Source organism: Vigna unguiculata, chromosome 4 (assembly GCF_037176805.1).
Source record: "Vigna unguiculata cultivar grain cowpea cultivar isolate G323 ecotype 2 chromosome 4, ASM3717680v1, whole genome shotgun sequence".
Taxonomy (NCBI): domain Eukaryota; kingdom Viridiplantae; phylum Streptophyta; class Magnoliopsida; order Fabales; family Fabaceae; genus Vigna; species Vigna unguiculata.
In genome coordinates, this window is record NC_140795.1 from 46,039,636 (window position 1) to 46,059,979 (window position 20,344).

Genomic DNA, 20,344 nt, shown 5'->3' on the forward strand with positions numbered 1-20,344 from the left:
TCTTCACATTACACACAAAAAATATCAATCACAAAATTTTAAGATTTAATTAATCGGATAATACTCACTTTTATTTATATGTATCAGTTTAGTACTCGCTTTTAAAAATATATTAATTGAGTCTTAACTTTTAAAAAAAATATCTCAATTAGGTCCTTTCCACCAACAAATTATTAACATTAATAATGGTATAAATATTTAAAATGACTTACAAAATTAAGTATTAATGTTTATATCAAAATTTAGTAGTAAAAATCATAAATTAAGTTAACGATTTTAGTATTTTTTGTCCAAAAAAATCTGATTAAGACACTTTCTCACAAATTTAGACTAGATTGACACATTTTTAAAAGCGGATACCAAACTGACACATCAAAATAAAAGTGAATATCGTCCGACTAATTAAAAACCAAATTTTAATTAACTTGTAATTTTCTATTACCATCTCTCACCATGTTCTTCAAAATATTGGACTATTGTGATGGAAGATTCCTTTATTTAAATATTTAAACTGTTTCCATTTTGTCCTAATATTAATATAAGTTAAAATATCCATCCACCTTTTGTTTTCTTCCATTGCCCAATAGCCATGGCCTAAAATATTTGACCATACTATACATATCTCTAAGCCAGACAAAAAATAATAGTAAAATGTATTTTCTCACAAAAAAAAAAAAAAGAAGATGATTCCATTTCAAAAATTCTTTTTTTTTTTGGGTTAATATGATCTTAATCATGTAAAAGAAGAAGAACAATAATCCAAGTCGTAAGAGAAGAGTAAAAAGTTCATGATGCAACTAACATTAGGTTAAGACAAAGAAGAATATGGAAAGATTGTACCAAAAAAAAAAAGAAAAAGTGGTTATGTGTCATTAGCATTAGTTTAATCACAAATTGTGTGATAAATCACTATTAGTGTTGTTGTACCTTTCTACTTTGTCCTTGTGTTGAAGAAGCATAGATTCCTTCACAAAGATTAGGTTTGAAGTATTAGCCTTTTTCGAGATTGGAGCATAGTGTGAATGTGTAGTGAGATAACTATGTTTTAGTGCATTGGTTAACTAAAGATAAAATTAAATTAAAATGTTGGTAATTATTAATTAATTAGTGACCCAAAAAATTAGGGTTTTGGCACAATAGATAAATATTGCATTTTGCTACTTTTGAGGCCTTGGATTTGCTGTAGCTTGGAATCCTAGACTTGCCCTTTCTAAATTAGACTATTAAACAAGAAAAGTAATGGACATTGGTGAAATTTTATGTGTATGAATGAACTTAATGGACTTAGGTGTATTCAAATTATGAGTTTGATTTATAATGAAAAAGTAAAGTATCTAATTATTCATAAAAAAAAAAAAATTGCATATGTTTAACAAGTTCATATATGGTGTCATCTATTAGAGTTCACAAAATATGACGACTAAAGACATTGATATAAAATATGTATAGGAATATGATAGTTTTTCAAAATTATACGACATAAAATAAGTAATATAATACATAAAATTAACACGAATCAAATTATTTAATTTAAATAGAACAATTCTACGGGCCAGTATATCATAGTGAAATTTTTTACAATAAAATAATTTTTTTGAAACTAATAAAATATCTTTCCTAAAACTTTTTTTTTCTATTCAAAATATTCATACTAAAGCATTTTATAGCAAACATGATTTATCAGTAATACAACATTAATCATTCCAATTCAGTTATAGTTAACAATTTTCTTTCATTAAAATAAATGTCTTGAATAAAGTTATCACTCTAATATTGATGTAAAGTGTCATTCGTTTATCATATCAATACGTTTATGTTAACCAACGAATAAGACACATAGATGCGACAGTGTCCGTGTGTTCGCATTTTTTAATATTTATAAAGATTTAAGTTAAGATCAATAAAAAATATATAAATAATTTTTAAAATAATTGTTAGATATTAATTAGAAAAATAAAATATATGCATGAAATATAATTTTAAAATAAATATTAAAGATAAAAAAGGTTTTTAAGATAACGATTAAGAAGAGTTTTTTAAAATAACGATTAAAGATAAACTATTTATAAAATAATTAATTTTTAAAATAATAATTAAAGGTAAAAGTAGAAATATGAAATGTAGACACCAAAGATGATATCTTCTTTATATATATATTATTATAGATGTAACAGTCTACTATATTATCTTAGGATATGATTACTAAGAATTTCATCTCTCAATATTAATATAATAATACTAGTGAAAACACATGTACATTGTGTACGTGTATTCACATTTTTTTATTTTTTCATATAAATATGAGTTAAGATCAATAACAAATATATAATTAACTTTTTAAATAATTTTTAAATGTAAAATTAAAAAAATAAAATATGTACACAAAAAAAGTTTTTAAAATAATGATTAAAGATAATTTTTTTAAGAAAATGATTAAAGATAAATTATTTATAAAATAATCAATTTTTAAAATATTAATTATGGAATAACGAAATATTAACATATTTTTATATATTATTATAGATATAATTTTGATTCTGATGTTAAAAGACATTTTGAATATTTAAAAATAAATTTAGAACCAGATTTAAAAAAAATGATATTTAATGTTTTAAAGAGTGAACACAAGATCTTTTTGTTGCTGATAAAAAAAAAATATTTGTGTTTTATTCTTTAAGAGTGAAAGAAGAACCGTGAAATATTAAGAATTTGATAGAAATTCACAAAAACATTTGTTTGGAAGATCGTCCCCGATCGCATCTTCTTATCTTTCACTTATTTTCCATTAATCATTTATTACACATACTATTTTCTTTTTTCTTCCTCAATCGATCAAAAAAACAAAATACATGTTTATAATTACTTGCGAGTTCAAATATTCTTTTCCCCATGGAAGTTATATTTTTATCACTCACTTTCACCACACAATTATACCATTCTAGAATATTCTATTTGCAGAAATCTTATATTATTAACATATTTGACACTGTACGTGAGGATGGAAATTAGATTTTAAAGATGAATTATCGTTTCTTAAACTTTAACCAAAAGGATAATAAAGTGATTCCAAAAGCAATCATCATTCTTCTCAGATACTGACTGAAAATTATTTTAATATATCCAATAATCTTATATTATTTAGAAGTTTATATAAAATAATTTTAATATATATCTTTTTTCTTAATTTTTTTTAGACATCTTTTAAATATAAAAAGTATGAAAAATTTATAGATTTTGAAACAAATCATATCTTTTAAATTTTAATAATGGACTTTAATAATCAATGTTATCTTAACTAAATTGAAGTTAGAACAATAATGATTACCACATATTATATTAAGATCGTTATTATATCATTTATAGTGGATTTTTTTACTTTCACAAACCTCTAAACTAATATTGAACATGTTCATGGAAGATTCCGATAGAATAATACGTATTTTAGTACCTAGTTATGACTAATCGAACTATTTTAAAATAATATCAAAAGAATCATATAGTAATAATCACGTTAAGACGAATAACTTTAAGTCCAAATCTAATAGATTTAATAAGACATCATATATACCTCATTCATATGGTCCCAAATTCGAGAAACCCTATATTAGTTTTTTCATAATCAAAATGCCGTATGTGTGTTTTTCTTACACACTATGAAAAAGAAAAAACTTGAGTGTTTGAAGAAGAACAATTTGAATAGAAGCATAAAATCATTTTGCTCAATTAACCTTAATATCTTGTTTTTGTGGGAAAAATGAAAAAGAAAAAAAAATGAAAAGATTAGTTTCCATAATCTTCTTTCCAACCAGCTTAATAATGATGGAAACAATAATCAGAATTAAAAAACTTGGATGTGACGATTTTAAGGTCATGTGGCTAAAAATTATTAGCCGTTATTCTCTCATCCCTGTTGGGTAGTAATGGAGCAACTGCCAACATAGAAGGGAAGGAACAAACATGGAAATTAATTATCATGCTTTCACATTATTCACTTCTTCTATATAATTTTTTTTCTCTCTATTCATGTGCATAATTATTGAAAGGTAACTTTGCATCACTATAATATAACATGGTGAGTACTCAATTCTCTCGTGGGTGATTGGAGATATTTTATTTGGGTTAAATTTTTAATTTTGACCATCCTTTTAATTTTCGATGTGTAGTTTTATTTTCTAAAGAAATTTGAATTTTGATCAAATTATCAAGTTTTTTTTTTCGATTAATGAAATCTTAGATACGTTGGAAGTTTTACATCGACTAGAGATAAAATAATTTCATAATAAGGTGAGGTATAAATATCACATTACTAACCAATTTTGTGGAGTTGTGTTAGACTTAAAATTCATTTTCTAATGAGATCTAATAACATATTCAAGACACCATAAAAACAACTTAATTAATTAAATAAATAAACAAATGTACCAAAAACTTGGTATGAGATGAAATTATGAGTATCTTCATATATGGAAAACTATGAAGTTTAAAGATAAAAAGGAAAAAGAAAAAATGATGGATGAAAGTTAAAAAAGATAACAAAATTGTAATGTATTATTGTATTTTTTATAGAGTTGAGTTAGGTTTAAAGTCCACTATTTAACGATATCTAATAACATATTCAAGGCACCATAAAAATAACTTAATTAAATATGAAAAAAAATTTACCAAAAACTTGGTATGGGATGAAATTATGAGTATTTTCAAATATGGAAAACTACAATAGTTTAAAGATGAAAAAGAAAAAAGAAAAAAAATGATGCATGAAAGTTAAAAGATACCAAAATTATAATATATTTTTTGTATTTTTTTGAAGTGTGAGAAATTGCATGATGATCTAGAATTGTCTTAATTGGAGAAAGTTTCTTGGAAGTTTTCTTTTGTCTAGTATGAGAATTGAAGTGGGTGTGCATGTGTGCTTTGTTTTGTGCATTCCACTTAGAAAAATGGAGTCTTTAGGAATGGGTCAACATCAACAACATCAAGAGCATCTCTTTTTGATAGAATATGCAGAAAGCTTAGGCTGTCTTTCATACATTACACTGCAAGAAAAGGGTGAAAAAGATAAACACAAAACCTAAAATAAAAAAACCAAGATTCCAACCATAAAGTTGGAAATGATGACAATGGACCCAAGTATCCAACTTAAGTAAAAAAATATTAATTAGGTTTCCTTTATCCCTTTCATTAGATTGTTAACTAATTAATAAATACCATGCTAAAAAGAGAGGTTTTTATTATACTCTAGTTTATTATGCAAGCCCATGCTAGATAAACCCATTAAAATAGCTTTAAAGTTTTAAAGAAAGTATCTTTAATTGTATTATCACAACATGAAAATTATAAATAAAAAAGTTTGTATTGATTAGTTTAGAAGGAACTACTCTCAACTTAGGTAAGCATTGTTCAACGAAGAACATGGTGTGTGACGTTAAATGAACTTATTTTAAGGAAATGAGAATTTAATTTGTTAGACTATCACAAGAATTGGTTTAGATATTGTGATAAAATGCAAAAAAAAAAAAAACAAATATATAACAAAGATTAAAATTAATTACAATCTTAATCGTATAATTTTGGATTAAATATGTTTTTGGTCTCTCAAGTTTTAGTGAAATTTGAAATTAGTCCCTCATCGAAATTTTTGACCAATTTAGTCATTCATCTTTAAAAATACGTGAATTTAGTCATTTTAATCAAATTTTATTAAGTTTATTTGAAGTTTCGAACGCGTTTTATGATAATATTTGAGTTAGTATTTAAGCGAAAATGAGTCAAACGATATAAATAATTTAAATACTATCATGAAATGCACTTGAAACGTTAGATAAACTTAACAAAATCTGGTTGAAAGGACTAAATCCATACATTTCTAAAAATGAAAGATTAAATTGGTTAACAGTTTCCAAAATAAACTAATTCCAAATTTTACTGAAACTTAAAAGACAAAAAACTTATTTAACCCTATAATTTTTAATTAATAATCAAAAGTAAAACAGAAATAAGTAAGCCCCTGCAAATACTCGATCTTACGTGGGATAATTTATACGTTCCCTCCTTTATTTTTTGTCTAAAAACTAGTTTTCGAAAAAATAATTTTCGAAGTATGAAGTATGAAAAGGTGCAAAGAGAAACAGAACGAAAAAGGGTGAAATATCATAATCAGTTCCATAAAGAGAGGCCAGCATTATTTCTACACGGCCCAAGTTCCATAACGGAGTTTCTTACTTGAATTACTATTGTCCCTTTATTTCTACTTAAAATCTCCATATGTTTAATGAAAATATCTTTAAAGAAAAAAGTTTTTACTCTGTTTTTCCTTTACAAAAAAACAATACAGCAGAAATAAATTTTTGATGTATTAATTTTTCAAAAACAAATTAACATAATGGACAATATTAACATTAGAAAATAAGTTTCCGTTGTGTTATGTTAACTTTTTTGAAAAGAAAAATTAACGGTTCTGTTTGTGTTAAACTAATTCTTTTTCTAAAATATAATTTTTAAAAAATTAATACATCAAAAATTTGTTTATATAGTGTTATTTTTAACGAAAAGAAAAGGTATTGAAAACTTGCTTATGATGTATTGATTATTTTAAAAGAAATATAACATGTGGATAACTTGTTTTTATTGTTTTTTATTTAAATTGATACAAGGAAAAATAAATTTCTGTCTTTTTTTTTTTCAAAAGAATAAGTTACTTATTCAGTAAAAACATGTTTATGTCGGAAGTATTTTCAATTAAATACAAAAAGTTTGACTTTTCACTTTGAATGGGAGTTTAAATAGTAACCTGGGGGTGTCAATGACAGGGATCATTTTTTAGGTGCTGTGCTTTGCTCTAGAGTGGACTTTTAGACTGGGCTGCATGGCCTTAATTTTTTTTTATAATTGCACCTTTATACATATATATATATATATATATATATATATATATATATATATATATATATATGTATGTATGTATTCTGAAATACACAATCTAAAATATATTTATATTCTGTATTATATAACTCAGAATTATTTTTTATTTTGTATTTTAACATGTACAATCTAAAATATAAAAAATTATATTCAAAATTCTAAAATTTGGAATATAAAAATTTATGGGGGTGTAGGTCGAAATCATTGAGGAGAAGGATGAAATGGCCTTCAAAAAATTATTTCAAAGCAAGAAAAAACTCAATAATAAATTAATAATTTGAACCGAGACAAAAGGCAATAAAAAATAGTTTCTCTAAATTGAGTTTGTATGATTAATTTTTGCTCACTAAAACAATAAATAAACTCATGGGTTTGAACTTTGCATGTCTTGGATGCACTAAAGCATGTTGTTTAAATTTTGGTTTTTAGGAAAAAAATGTTTTTTAATAAAACAATCACTTATCATGTTTGGATAAATATATTTAAAAAAGAGTTTTCTGTTTTTTCAGAAGCATTTATCTCTCACAAAAATGTTTTTTAATAAATAACCACTTAACATGTTTGAATAAACTTGTTTAAAAAAAAACAGAAAGATAAAAATACAGTTCTGTTTCTTTTTAAAATAGTTATTCCTCATAAAAATAAATATATACGTCATAAAAGAGAGAGAAATAAGTTGTGACACCAAAATAACAAATAACAATTTTTACTTAGAATCACTTAAAAATAAGTTACTTTTTTAACAATCATTTTTTAACAAAATCAACTTCATTGATTGTGCGCCAACCATGATTTTGCTTCCTAATACATGAAAAATCACCTATGTCATTTCTTATGATTAGCTTTCACAGATTCTTGAGAGTATATACTAGCTGAAACTCTACATGTTTCTGCAACCAGTTATTGCTACAAAACTGCAGTATTTTACTGTGAACTTAACTTATCCTGAAGTTAATGATTTTTACCATACAATTTCCTTGTATAATTTTTTTTTTTTGCGATTATTTTTTTCTGTCAAATGATGTCTGTATCAGAATTAACTGAGTCTGAGATACACATGATTGATCTACAACCAGAGAACCTCATTGCCATGCCCCATTTGAAACAGCTCAAGCACTATGAATTATAAGTTTGAAATTAAGACTTTGCTTCTACGTAGTGTTTTTGTGGAATGATTTAACTTAATCAGAGACAGAAAAACTGGGAGAAATTGAATTTTGTGAAGTTGAGATTGAGGGCAGGCTCTACAAATGAAGAGTGAGTTGAGTTCCAAGGAACAAAGATAGATTTGGCTTAAAATATCTCATTGATATGTATTGTACATTAAGATTGGAGAAAAACATGAAGAAGATGAATGGTTTAGAGAGTTGGAGCTCTTTCAGCATTTCCAGCAATGACTGTGAGCAAGTTGTTGCCAAAAGGGTCACTGAGATGCTTTGCAAGGTTCTCAACAGGACCTTCTCCAGTCACATAGGCTTGGAAGTAGAAACCAAGCATGGCAAACATAGCAAGTCTACCATTCTTGATTTCCTTCACCTTTAGCAGTGCAGCTTGATCTGGATCATTTGCAAGCCCCAATGGGTCAAATGGACCACCTGGATGAAGTTTGTCTTCGAAATTCTGCTCAAAATATGTCACAATTTGGTAAGTCAAATGATTAATCATATCTTTGAAAGAGTGTTCATGCTCCACAAAGTTCATTATGTGGAGAAAAAGTTATGGGAACGGATTCAGTGACTTCTTCTCAAGAAAAGTCACGTAATTTTAGTTGATTTTCATGTGTTAACATTGAACAAAGTTAACTAAAGTTACGTGACTTTTACCAAAGTTACTGAATCCGTTTTCAATGCAGTTTGTTTCCTATGATCATAGAAGACATTCATCTAACTGTGAAAATATGTAACTTGGTGTTGGGATGAGAATGTTATAGTAAACTTTACTTCAAACTTGCTTATGAGACAAAGGTTCTAAACATAACTCTTTCAAATTCAATATCAGATGAAATCAATATCAGTGAAAATAGAAAGTTTGCAAAAGTATATACAAGCTCACACTAGAAGTTTTGTTACAAGTTTCTGAACATGCATTGCTAATTTTCAAACAGTTCACAAAAATAACAGTAATAAGATTGTTCGGTTGAATAAAAAGTAGCCTTGTTGTTGTAATAATCCTGATGCTACAACAGAGATTAAGAAAAAATGCAATGAGAACTGCTGCAGAAAATGTTGTGATTGAGAAATTTACATACCAGGCCATTGATAATTCTGTAGTACTCTGCACCTCCCACAAGAACTATCTCAGCAATGACAGCCACAATAAGATTGATGGGAATGGGTTTCCCAAAGTAGTTCAACGTACCCCCATCAAGAAGCAGAGCTCCTGTCTGCACAATTCCATAAAGAAAATTGATTTGGCTTAGTGTAAGCAATATGTAATCACAAAAAGATTGGTATGAGCTAAATTGAAAGGTTGAGATTAACTCTATTGAGTAAAAAGTACATTATTAGCACAATTATCAGGATTTATTCAAGACATGGGTTAAAAATGAGCACTAAAATTGAATAAGAGATGGATAAAATACAAGTGAAAGAAACATTCTTCCAAGTTCAAGTCTATGTTGAATTTACACCATAATTGTCATTTACAGTATATAATTAGGAACAAACATCTCCTTACAAACTAATTTTATAAGTTTGAATTAGGCTTAAAGTCCTGTTTAAATGAAATTATAGTTTCAAAATTTGGTTTGAACTTGTAAGATCTATTTAGTCTTGTCAGAAAAAAACAATGTATTACTAAACTTGGCATAGTGAGAGTTGCTAAAGAGAATGCAAACCTTGAACCAAACAGCCTCAGGACCACAGTTTGCTCCATATTTGTTGAAGGCCTCAGGAATGATGAATCCAGCTGCACCAAGCATTGCCCATCTGGCGTGAATCAACTCAAATGCCTGATATCTGCATCAGACCACAAACCAACCTCCCCAACATTACAACACAAGAAATGTAACACAACACATAAACAGACATCTAAATTGTGAGTGTTAGGCATACTTGGCAAAGTCCTCTGGCTTCTTGCTGAGACCAAAAGGATCATAACCATAACTGCATAGACACACATTACAGAATTAAAATAAAAATCTTCACAAACATTGTATGTTCAATGTCTGGTGGTATATCAATGTGAATTAAAGTGGACTAGAGGGAGGAGAAGCCACATACTCTCCGGGGACTTCTCCAGTCAAGTACTCTGGGATCTCAGATCGGTCCAAGAGACCCTCTGGCAAGAAGATCCTTCTGTCAGGACCTGCAAACAAATGGGACAGCAAAAATTTATTTAACTGTGTTCAAATTACACTGTAGAGTAACTAAGAAGGCTGTGATATGGATGTGAAGCATCAGAAGCAACATAACTGAGATGAAGCACACATAACTCGAGGACTTACCATACCACTTGGCAAGCTCATCATTGGCAGGGGCAACAGCAGCAGCTTTTTTAGGTGGTGCTGCCTTCTTTTTGGAGAAAAGAGCCACAGTCTTGAAGGAGGCAGGGCTAGAGGGAGATGGAGCAGGCCTTGTGGCACCACTGAGGTTGATCGGGTTTCCAAGCATTTCTGACATGCCAAGGGATGCAGCAGCAGTGGAAGCTGCAAGGGAAGCCATGCTTTGGAAGCCTCAAAAACTCAGGTGAATGTGTCACAAGGAGGAGGGCAAAGGATGAAGGGTTAAGCGAATGCTGATGCAGATACTATATGCATGGACTGGTGGATGTAAACGTGCCACGTCAGATTCATCAACATGGACTTTGATTGGCCTAGACGTGAGATTTGCAATCCAATGCAAGGATTTGATTGGCTAAACCCTGATGTGTGAAGGATGATGGTATCTCCTGAGCTGGAAGATTGCTTGGTTCTTGATAACATGTTTTATCCTCTAACATCTTGGACCTTTTTCCATCAACCATTTACATTCTGTATACCCACACAGGCAAGGTTTTTAGGTTTTTTGTAATTATCTTCAGACTCAGCAGAAATAAGGGCTACCACACAATTGAAGTTACACTCACATGAGTAAACAGTAAGAGTGAAAGAATTTGTTTTCTTTTGGGTCCATTCTGTGGGCGGTCTTGTATTTTGAAAGAAAATCTCACCAAGTCTCGTGTGTGGACCACCAGATTTCACAAAAACAACATTGTGAGTGCTTCCAAGTTTATATCCCACAAAACAGCTTGTGGCTGTTCTTCTACGCAAGAGTTCACTTACTGATTTGCTATTTACGAAAATACTTGCAAGTATTTCAGTGTTTGTTAAAGAACGACCCACCCCTAAAAATCGATGAATCGATGTATCAGATTTGAAACCCCTGTCCGAATTTGATATTAGAAGGTTCATCCAATAGTATGAGATTCTGTTATCAATTTAGACCAAGAAGACAAATAGGTTACAAAGTCACTATTAAAACTAGTAATCATTAATTAAGTTGCATAGACTAAAATTTGTTAAAAGTTCATAACCTGTAAATTTCAGATTAAAAAAATTATTAAATGAACCATACTACACACATCACACCAAATCACTAATTCACTCAAAATAACCGGTCTAGTTAGAGGTTCCATAGCATTTCCTCCAACAACCAGTTCGGACCAGCTATATACCGGTTTTGATGACACTGGTTAATATCTCGGGTGCTGGAAATTGACCAAAACCTGTAAAAATTAGCTTATAAGGCCACACTAATGCTCTGGTTACTTCACAATATTCTGGCATTCAATTTCATACCCCAGTTAAACATTGGCAGAATTCAATAATAGCCCCGCTAAGTATTCATATGAAAATTTAGTATCTCGTGTACTTCTACGAGTTTGAATATGCAGAGTTTGCCATGAATTAACATATAGAATTGAATATACTAGTAGAGAGTTTTTTCTTTATACTTTATACAAATGTACTTCAATGGCTTCTTCCATTATCTTCTCCACTTGTCAAATTCTTTTGATGTTGCCTTGATAAGCTTTTTAGTATTGATGACAAGGTCGTCCACAAGTGCAGAAATATCATCCCTGAAAATAACACGAAATATCCAAATGGCGTTAAAAATGAGATGAATTTTGAAAAGCAGCCAGAAGTCACGGAACAGTATCAGATGGGATAAAAATCTTTCATGCAATAAGATCTTTGAAGTTATGTTATGGTATATCTGAATAATAGTGAATAGAGCTCATTATAACCACATAATTTGACGATGTCATCTTTCATAAAAGTCGTGGAGTGCCATCATGTATATCAAACAAGATATTTTTTGAAGAAGCATTAGTCAAATCATGTGAAGCGACAAGCCTTAAGAATTAATACTACTTGAACAGCAAGGCTGCAAGATTTTCGTACTACTAAATTTTTTTGTTAAAAGTGGCAGCAAAATCTTAAGAGTTTTATTTCAGGTTCTGGTGTTTTTTATTGGAGCAATCAATAGGCCTGAATGTGCTAAGTTGCTAACATTTTTTAGTATTCTAAGCACCTATCTATCAATTTCTGTATCGCGTTTTATTTTGAAACCAGATCAAATCATCAAGTCCACGGATTTTCTCAACGCCACATCTAAACACCGATCTTCTTACAAAATTAGTAGTCTCAAATTTAATAAATATATAAATCTAAAAATTCATTGAGCAGCTAATTGACCGAACAAAAATTTACGAAAATTTTAGGATAAGTAAAAATAAGAACTTTATTTGCATTCTACGCCAAAGTCTTCACATTTTTTTCTGACATTATTTATTCATATTTGCAAAATTAATTTTTGAAAAAATATCAAATACAGGAATTTTATCTCTTTTGGCAATTAAAAGTATTGGCAAAGAAAATAGAAAGGATTTTCACCAATTATTAGTAAACTAATAGGATGAAATAATTAAAAAGGGTTCAGACAGAATGATAATATGTACACCAAAAAACCAAAAAATACGGATAGTTAGATGATTTACTTACTCAGATATGCTTCTAGCTCCACGAAAAGGATTTCCAACATTAGAGTACTTCTTGTTTTCATCTTGTGCAATTCCTTTCCCCACACCATAGCCAAACCCTAAACCAACACCACATCCAGCACCAAATCCAACACCAACCTGTAAACCAGGAATTCCAGGGCCAAAACCCACTCCTGAAATCAAACAAATGTTGTGTAAGATTCTATGAAGCATAAAACATTACAGGAAATATGTTCAAACTTAATGATTAAAACAAGAACAAATCAGTAAGCAACAGAAAGAAACTATATCTCCTCACTGCAATAGGGCAAGGAATAGTCCTAATTATTAATAGCCCCATCCGAAGAGGCAAGTACAAGCCTAAAGCCATGCACAAAAGAATCTACAGCAATGTTGAAACAAAAAGATGAAAAGTAGCAGACTACCTCTTACTATTATGCCATTTTAGATTTATAGGAATATTTTCAGTTTTTCACCAATTCCACCGAGGAATAAAAAACCATTGGTCAAAAGTTAACAAAGATTTGTCAGAAGGCATAACTAAGGATGTCAACAAAGTGTATGGGTTATACCATAATGATCAAACCAACTACCGAGCACAAAAATTTAACTGTAATTTACCAATGACTTGCACTGCCTTAATGGGCATCTCTTCCAGTACCCCATAAACATCGATTCGCCCCCCCCCCCCCCCCCCCCCCCTCCTTCCTTCTGGGATAATGGGTATTCCATAATTTAGTGTTTACATTTCGGAATGAAAAAGACTGAGTATAGGGTTAGAAAGTGGCAACCTGTCTTAGATAGTTGACTCAGTCATATTTGGCTCAACAGGAGAGCAATAGCCCAAAATAGAGCAAAACAATCACAATGTGCAACTGAGCAACTGTAGGAGAGCCCCCTTCCATTCATTTATAGCTAACACAAATTTATTAATCCCAGTCCCACCAATGATTCCCAAGAATTGTCAGCCCATGCAAGAACTTAATGCCAACATCTCCAAGAAAAAGTATAATTCCTATTTTAGTTCTTCCCTTTTCTCTCACTCCATCGCACAGATTTCTCTCCGGAAAGTCCATCGTCTTTAATGGGTTGAAGTCATTACTTAGTCAACAATAAAAAAATATCGCACCTTTAAACACTACAGATTTTGAGATTTCAATCATTCAACAGCAAACTAGAACTCAAATGACAAATAAAGGTCTATAAAGGTACAAAATGTTTTCTATGTTCATTATTTTTGTTCCCCACTTGTATCTTGCTTTGGAGGCAGTCTTGTTCAATGCATCGTCAGACACTAAATGTGAACACTACTCCAATACATTACATATTCAAACCTTGGTTCACCAAATTGTGAAGAACATGCCTTTCCACCACACTCAACACCTTAGTATTTCTGTTTTTATTTCTAACTACAAACTTCACCTTTCTCTCACATTTTCTTTAGCACAGACCACATCTATCCTCCTAAGGAGGAAAATATTGCTCAAGCTAACTAAGAAAATTATGAATGACAAAGTTCTCCAAATGAGTATTCGACAAAGTTACAAGTGGAGGGCTTAACTCGACAATTTATTCTTTCTTTCATAGAAAACCATATGCAACTTAAACATAAACATAAAGTACAAAAAAATGAAAATGGAAAACGATTTCTCAATCCAAACAGTCCTTTTCTTCGCCGAGTGATTAAGAATGGTTTTACACAAATTTTTACACAAGTTCTCTAAAAAGGAAAAATAAGGTTTTCTCTAACAGTGCTAAAAAAAATAACTTAAAAGATGATAAGAAATTGTTTCTACAAATTAACTTAACAAACTAATTTTCATTTTTTTTTTCCTTATTTTCACTGGTAGAAAGACTTAAGTATAAGCTCAATGCCCTAACTTGATTTTGCACATAAATTTTCAAGATTCACATGCAAGAAAACTCTAGTGACACAATGATTTTTCCCGCTGAAATATCAAAGCATCGAGTAACAAGTATGCGAAATTGAAGCAAGTGAAGCGAACCTCCGAGAACGCCAGCGCCGAAACCAAGGCCGCAGCCGGCGCCGATGCCAAAGGCGGGGCCCAACTTGCCGAATTGGTCGGACTTGACCAGCGGAAGCTTCCACAGCAAGCCCTTGTTGTCGTCGTCCATCTTTTGCAGTTGCGATGTATCTGTTTGCAGTTTCTGTCAATCTGCGTGATAGAAAAGAGGGAAATAAAGGTCAATTTCTTTTCTATTTAAATCTCGAAGGGTAAAAAATATTCTATTTCTCATTTTCTTACAGAAAAGGAAGGAAGAATTTTGGATGTAGTGTTAAAATAATTATTATTAGCAAAATAAATACAGGCTTGACCCTTCTGCGTATATAATTTTTTAAATATGCGTGATAATATTTTATAAAGTAATAATATTGTAATGTTTTTAAGTTAATATATAAATTAAAATTATATTTATTAAAAATAAAGTGAAATATATAAGAATATTTGAAAGAATATAAAGAAAAAAAAAGCAGAGATAGCCGATTTTATAAAAACTTGTAAAAATAACAGTGAATTTTTAAAAATTTAATAAATTATTATATTTAAAGAGTAAAATTGGTATTTTGAAATGTGAACACAAAAAAAGAAATCCTCTTTATATATTGTTATAGATAATATGGTTCTAAAATTTATATTTTTATAAAATAAAATTAAATAATAGAATTTCAAATAATGTAAATTCTATAAAAGAAATATTAAAATGATATAGGTAGTAGTTTTTTTTAAATAATGAATTTATGTAAATTTTGCTTAAAAGAAAAATGATTCAAATTATTATTTTTATTAATTAATAAACTTTTTTATCTATTAGAAAGTAAAATGACCTAATTAAAAAATATATAAAAGATAATTAGTCCTTGAAGATATAAAATTATTAAATTAGAGGTATCTTGTAGAGATAAAATTAATAAATTTATTATATTTTAATTTGAAATTATTGATGTTGTAAAAGAATGTTGCTAATCTCAGATATATTACTTGTCATTCTGAACGTGATATTGGCCTTCAAAAATTAAAATTAAAATATTTATAGTCTTACATAAGATATAATTATAAAAATATACTATTTATATACACAACTTAAGCTAACAAACCCTATACAAAACTAACCACTTACTAAAACTATTCATGACCTTCCACCAGTAACTAATAGCTCTTCATCCTATAGAGGTGCCTTTATACCTACAACTTCATATGCTCCCACAACAAATATGTGATCATCGCAAAAGAAGAGACGAACATCACAAGAAGACACGAAACACACAAAATGGTAAGCTAGTGTACAAAAGAAATATTTATACGTATATTTATATCATCCCAAAAACCTACAAACATGGTATATAACATATCTATATCTATAGTCACACAAGTAGTTGACACTAAACTAAATTATCCGGATACATGCAATTGACATCATATTTCCTAGTGGCCTACACCTATGGTGGTTCCCAAACTACGTAGAGTTTGACTTCAAGGGGTTATCACCCAACCACTCACAAGGTAAATTTTCTGCCTAGGACCTAATAAAGTCCAATGACTAAGACCTCCTTGTTCTCTTCACCACATAACCTACTCTACTATACTTGAGTGTGAGTAGTGATTGGAGAAAGGATGCCTCCTAATAATGAATCCTTATGTCATTGCATATACTAAAATACCACCACTTAGAATTTCTCCTTGAAATTCTTTCATCAACAACACATTTCATGCTTATAATCATATATTCAACTTAATTTATAGCAATAACGACTATATAATCTAGTTTAAGTATACACATGACATCCAAAGTAACAAAAAAAAAAAAACAAAATGGGGCAAATGACGTTATACATAAAATACTTTCAAACGGTGAAAATCAATTTTCTAACCACAGATTTTAAAACAAAGATCTCATTAGTCAAAGTGAAAATTCATGTGTATAAGATTAGTTGTCAAAATTTCAGCTTAATCCAACAGTTAACAGAGCAGGAATCTTCATTTTACCAAGAGGATGTCGTGCTAAAAACTGGGTAGCGCCCAACACCAGATGGCGTCCAACATTGATCAATTTGTAAAAACCAGCGATCAACGTTGTCATGATGAGGCTCAACTTTGTTTCATCATTCACGCTCAGCGTCTAACACTAATTTATCAATTTAAGATTTTGTAAATCAGCACTTGTTTCGTAACTCAATTTGGGTCTCCTCTTTTAGGTATTGGTTTAAAACAGTCTTTAAATCATAGAAATTGGTGCTAGTTTAATTGATGGCTCAAATCCTATATTTCCCTGCATTCCTTCACAACCAATCATACAAGATTCATTATACAATTTTCATACCAAAATCAACCATACAATTAATGATCATTACCGAACTCAATCAATCTCTATCAAACTCACTCACACAAGCAATACAAACTAGCTTCCCTTACTTGACCAAACTGCACAAACAACCCTAAGACAACTCAACATATTTAGCTCCACAAGATGCTCTATCTACATAGACATATCACAAAGGTGATCAAAACAAACCTTTATGATCATTGATCAAAGAGTCATAATGATGACTTAAATGACACATACAACCAAAAGAAAGACTGCATACAAGGTAAAATAGTGAAAACCGACATAAAAACAAACACAAGTTCAACTTACAAGATTGAAATAATTGATCAGACAAAAAAGAAAATGCTCTCCAAAAGAATCATCTTAGCACCTCCGATCTTAAAACACATTCATAAAAGTAAAAAAAAATATAATTTTATTATTAATAATTTTTTATTGTGTAATTATATGAATTAAAAAATAATTAGCAAGTGAAAAATAATTGTTTCATATTTTAAATAATTATTTAAATTTAGAGAAGGGATTACTAAAAAGGTAAATTTGAAAAAATTTGTGTACATTAAATAATGAATCCTTCTATTAATAGTAAGTATACATACAAAATTAATTATAAGGTAATTTTTTTTTTCTAAATTTACATGAAGATTTCTTAATTACACTAAAATCAAGTTTAATCTTTTCTGATAAACCAAGCACTGTCTTTCATTTCCTGTAAAACATACCCTAACCAGCAATTGTGTTACATTGTATCAGTGATTCCGCAAAAACCTAAGAAGGGAGAAATAATGAGTAACGTGATCGAGAAATTTGGCGTTAAGATTGTAAGGAACCCTCCTGAAGAGAACCTCACTGAACTTGGTGTTAGGAAATGGACAAAGTATGCATCTTCTTCTCACTTTTACCCTAAATTTCTCGTATTTATTCTTTGATATTCTTCAGCATTGAATACCAAAGGATTGTGTTTGATTTTATTTATGATGCTTTCTATGTAATGAATCTAATTTTTCTGACATGAGAAAATTTTAAATTTCACTATTAAGGTCTGGAAATATGTATTTTGGACTAATTTCTTCAAGGCCTTTCGTTAATTTGAGCCTTTTTCTTAACATGTTTTGATGGATTTGAAACTGTGTAGCAGATGGTTTAATCTGAATGGATGTGTGGATGGTTTGGATCGTTTATTATTCAAATGCAACCTGATTTAGGCATTGATAAACCTTCCGATAAACATTAATAAGATATGAAAATACAAAAGGAAGATTGAATTAAACTTTTTTCAAAGGGAAAAAATTACTTTTAGAGAAGTTAATTGAGATTTTTTTACTGTATTGTGCAAATGTGTCAATATAGAGACAACAAAAAATATCATAGTGATGCCTGACAAAGCTAACTGAGTATCCTTGAAATCTGCGATGGTTAGCTCTAGATCAGTGATGAAATTGACAGTGACATATTTAATTGTGTTGCATTTTTGACTCCTTTTATGATTGCTATCTACTTTCACAGTGATTTTTCTATATTTTTAGGCACAGGATAAATGATTGATATTTGCTAGTTAGTAAGTTTTCTATTACCCTATTAGGTGTTTCATAGTTAATGTTAGTAATGATGTATTCATAGTTGTTGGCCAGCTCTAGTTTGAAAAAAAAAAATCAAACATATTCAGATCTTTCTGCTACACATTTTCTCTCACGATGTTAAACGGAATGAGGGAACAGAGGACCACTAACTGCTAAACAATGTCACATACCATGTTCAGAGATATGAAACCCTTATGTTAATCATGTGCTTTGAATTTGTGGTTTGGTGGATCAAAATCCTTGGTGAAAGGTATATATTTACCAAAAATCTACTGCAGAAACGAGGTTCAATAAATGATGCTCAACTTGTACCTGGAATTCATTCATTACTTTGTCATTATCATGGATGACATTGTAAATTTGAGACCACTAATCCAGATTGGTGAACAAACATGTGAAGAATGTGCGCATGTTTTTGTCTGATTTATAAATTCTTTCTGTTTGCTTTCTGCGAGGCACACTCTGCTTGCAGTTATGCACTCAAATGTAATCACTTATTAATATTTGTCTTGGTTAGTTTCAACCATAAACTTACATTGAGACATGTATTTTTCACTGGAAAGTACATGAATTGATTTTCCAATGAAAAATCAAACGGGCCTGGAACTTTGAAGACGAAGCAGTTACATTTTCTTGAATTATATGTCTGTTCTTCTTTTATGAAGTTCTTTCTCTCTGTGACTTGCATTCTGATGTATAACAGATGGAATTGCCCTCCGAGCAAATTCGGATGGACATATGGAAATAAGGAGACTTGCTATATCTTGGAAGGAAAAGTGAAGATTAGCCTATATGGGAAAGAGGAGTCAGTGGAAATTGCTGCTGGTGATTTGGTTGTGTTTCCAAAAGGGTTGACTTGCACTTGGGATGTATTAGTTGCTGTTGACAAGCACTATAACTGTGGATGAATCTACAAGTTCATATTCATAGAGAATGAGACAATAGGACACATTCATGAATAAATGGCTGTGCTGTGGTTTTGAATGAAATAAGAACTTTGAAGAAGTGTATTTCAGTTTCTTTGGTACTCGTTTTTCTTGTTTGATTTTTCCCATTTGCCCTTAAAAATAATTCATAAAATTTTTTAATTGTTGAACTAACTGAATAATAATATGACATAATTCTTCTGATAATTATAATTTTAGAATTTTAAAATTAATATTAAACGCATACCATCTTCCCATTACAAAACTACTGAATCTTTTATTTAAGATTTGTTGTCAAGAAAATAAAAACAAAAAGGGTAATACTTCCTCTTTACAAGAACCATTTTCTCATTTATTTATAACATTCGTCTATAATAGAATAATGCATTTATTATTTTTTTTGCTAAAATATTTTTTAAACATATAAGTACTGGTAGATAACAAAATTTCTCTTAATTACTTTGCTTTCAAATGTGTAAGCACAATTTTAGAACAACAAATACAAAAGCACTACAAAATTTGTTTATTTTTAACTAATTTAAATAATTTTTTTTTTCTAAAGATGTTAAATTGTTAAAAAGGGTGTTA

The 20,344-nt window shown here is 29.6% G+C and overlaps 3 protein-coding genes across 3 annotated transcripts; 1 reads left to right on the forward strand and 2 right to left on the reverse strand.

The window, feature by feature from the left end:
• Window positions 1-8,183: 8,183 nt before the first annotated feature.
• On the reverse strand, window positions 8,184-10,662 carry LOC114182300 (chlorophyll a-b binding protein CP26, chloroplastic-like). The gene is made up of 6 exons (XM_028069149.2): window positions 10,367-10,662; window positions 10,143-10,227; window positions 9,975-10,025; window positions 9,758-9,878; window positions 9,170-9,304; window positions 8,184-8,541 (listed from the first exon to the last, which is right to left on the reverse strand). The coding sequence occupies exons 1-6, from the start codon at window positions 10,581-10,583 to the stop codon at window positions 8,281-8,283; spliced, it is 870 nt and encodes a 289-aa protein (XP_027924950.1). The 5' UTR covers window positions 10,584-10,662; the 3' UTR covers window positions 8,184-8,280.
• Window positions 10,663-11,664: 1,002 nt separating this feature from the next.
• On the reverse strand, window positions 11,665-15,106 carry LOC114182301 (glycine-rich protein). The gene is made up of 3 exons (XM_028069150.1): window positions 14,910-15,106; window positions 12,905-13,076; window positions 11,665-11,979 (listed from the first exon to the last, which is right to left on the reverse strand). The coding sequence occupies exons 1-3, from the start codon at window positions 15,037-15,039 to the stop codon at window positions 11,886-11,888; spliced, it is 396 nt and encodes a 131-aa protein (XP_027924951.1). The 5' UTR covers window positions 15,040-15,106; the 3' UTR covers window positions 11,665-11,885.
• A 2,816-nt stretch (window positions 15,107-17,922) lies between these two features.
• On the forward strand, window positions 17,923-19,835 carry LOC114182303 (uncharacterized). Its single transcript, XM_028069152.2, has 2 exons — window positions 17,923-18,127; window positions 19,534-19,835. Exons 1-2 carry the CDS (start codon window positions 18,036-18,038, stop codon window positions 19,736-19,738), a joined length of 297 nt encoding a protein of 98 aa, XP_027924953.1. The 5' UTR covers window positions 17,923-18,035; the 3' UTR covers window positions 19,739-19,835.
• Window positions 19,836-20,344: the final 509 nt, after the last annotated feature.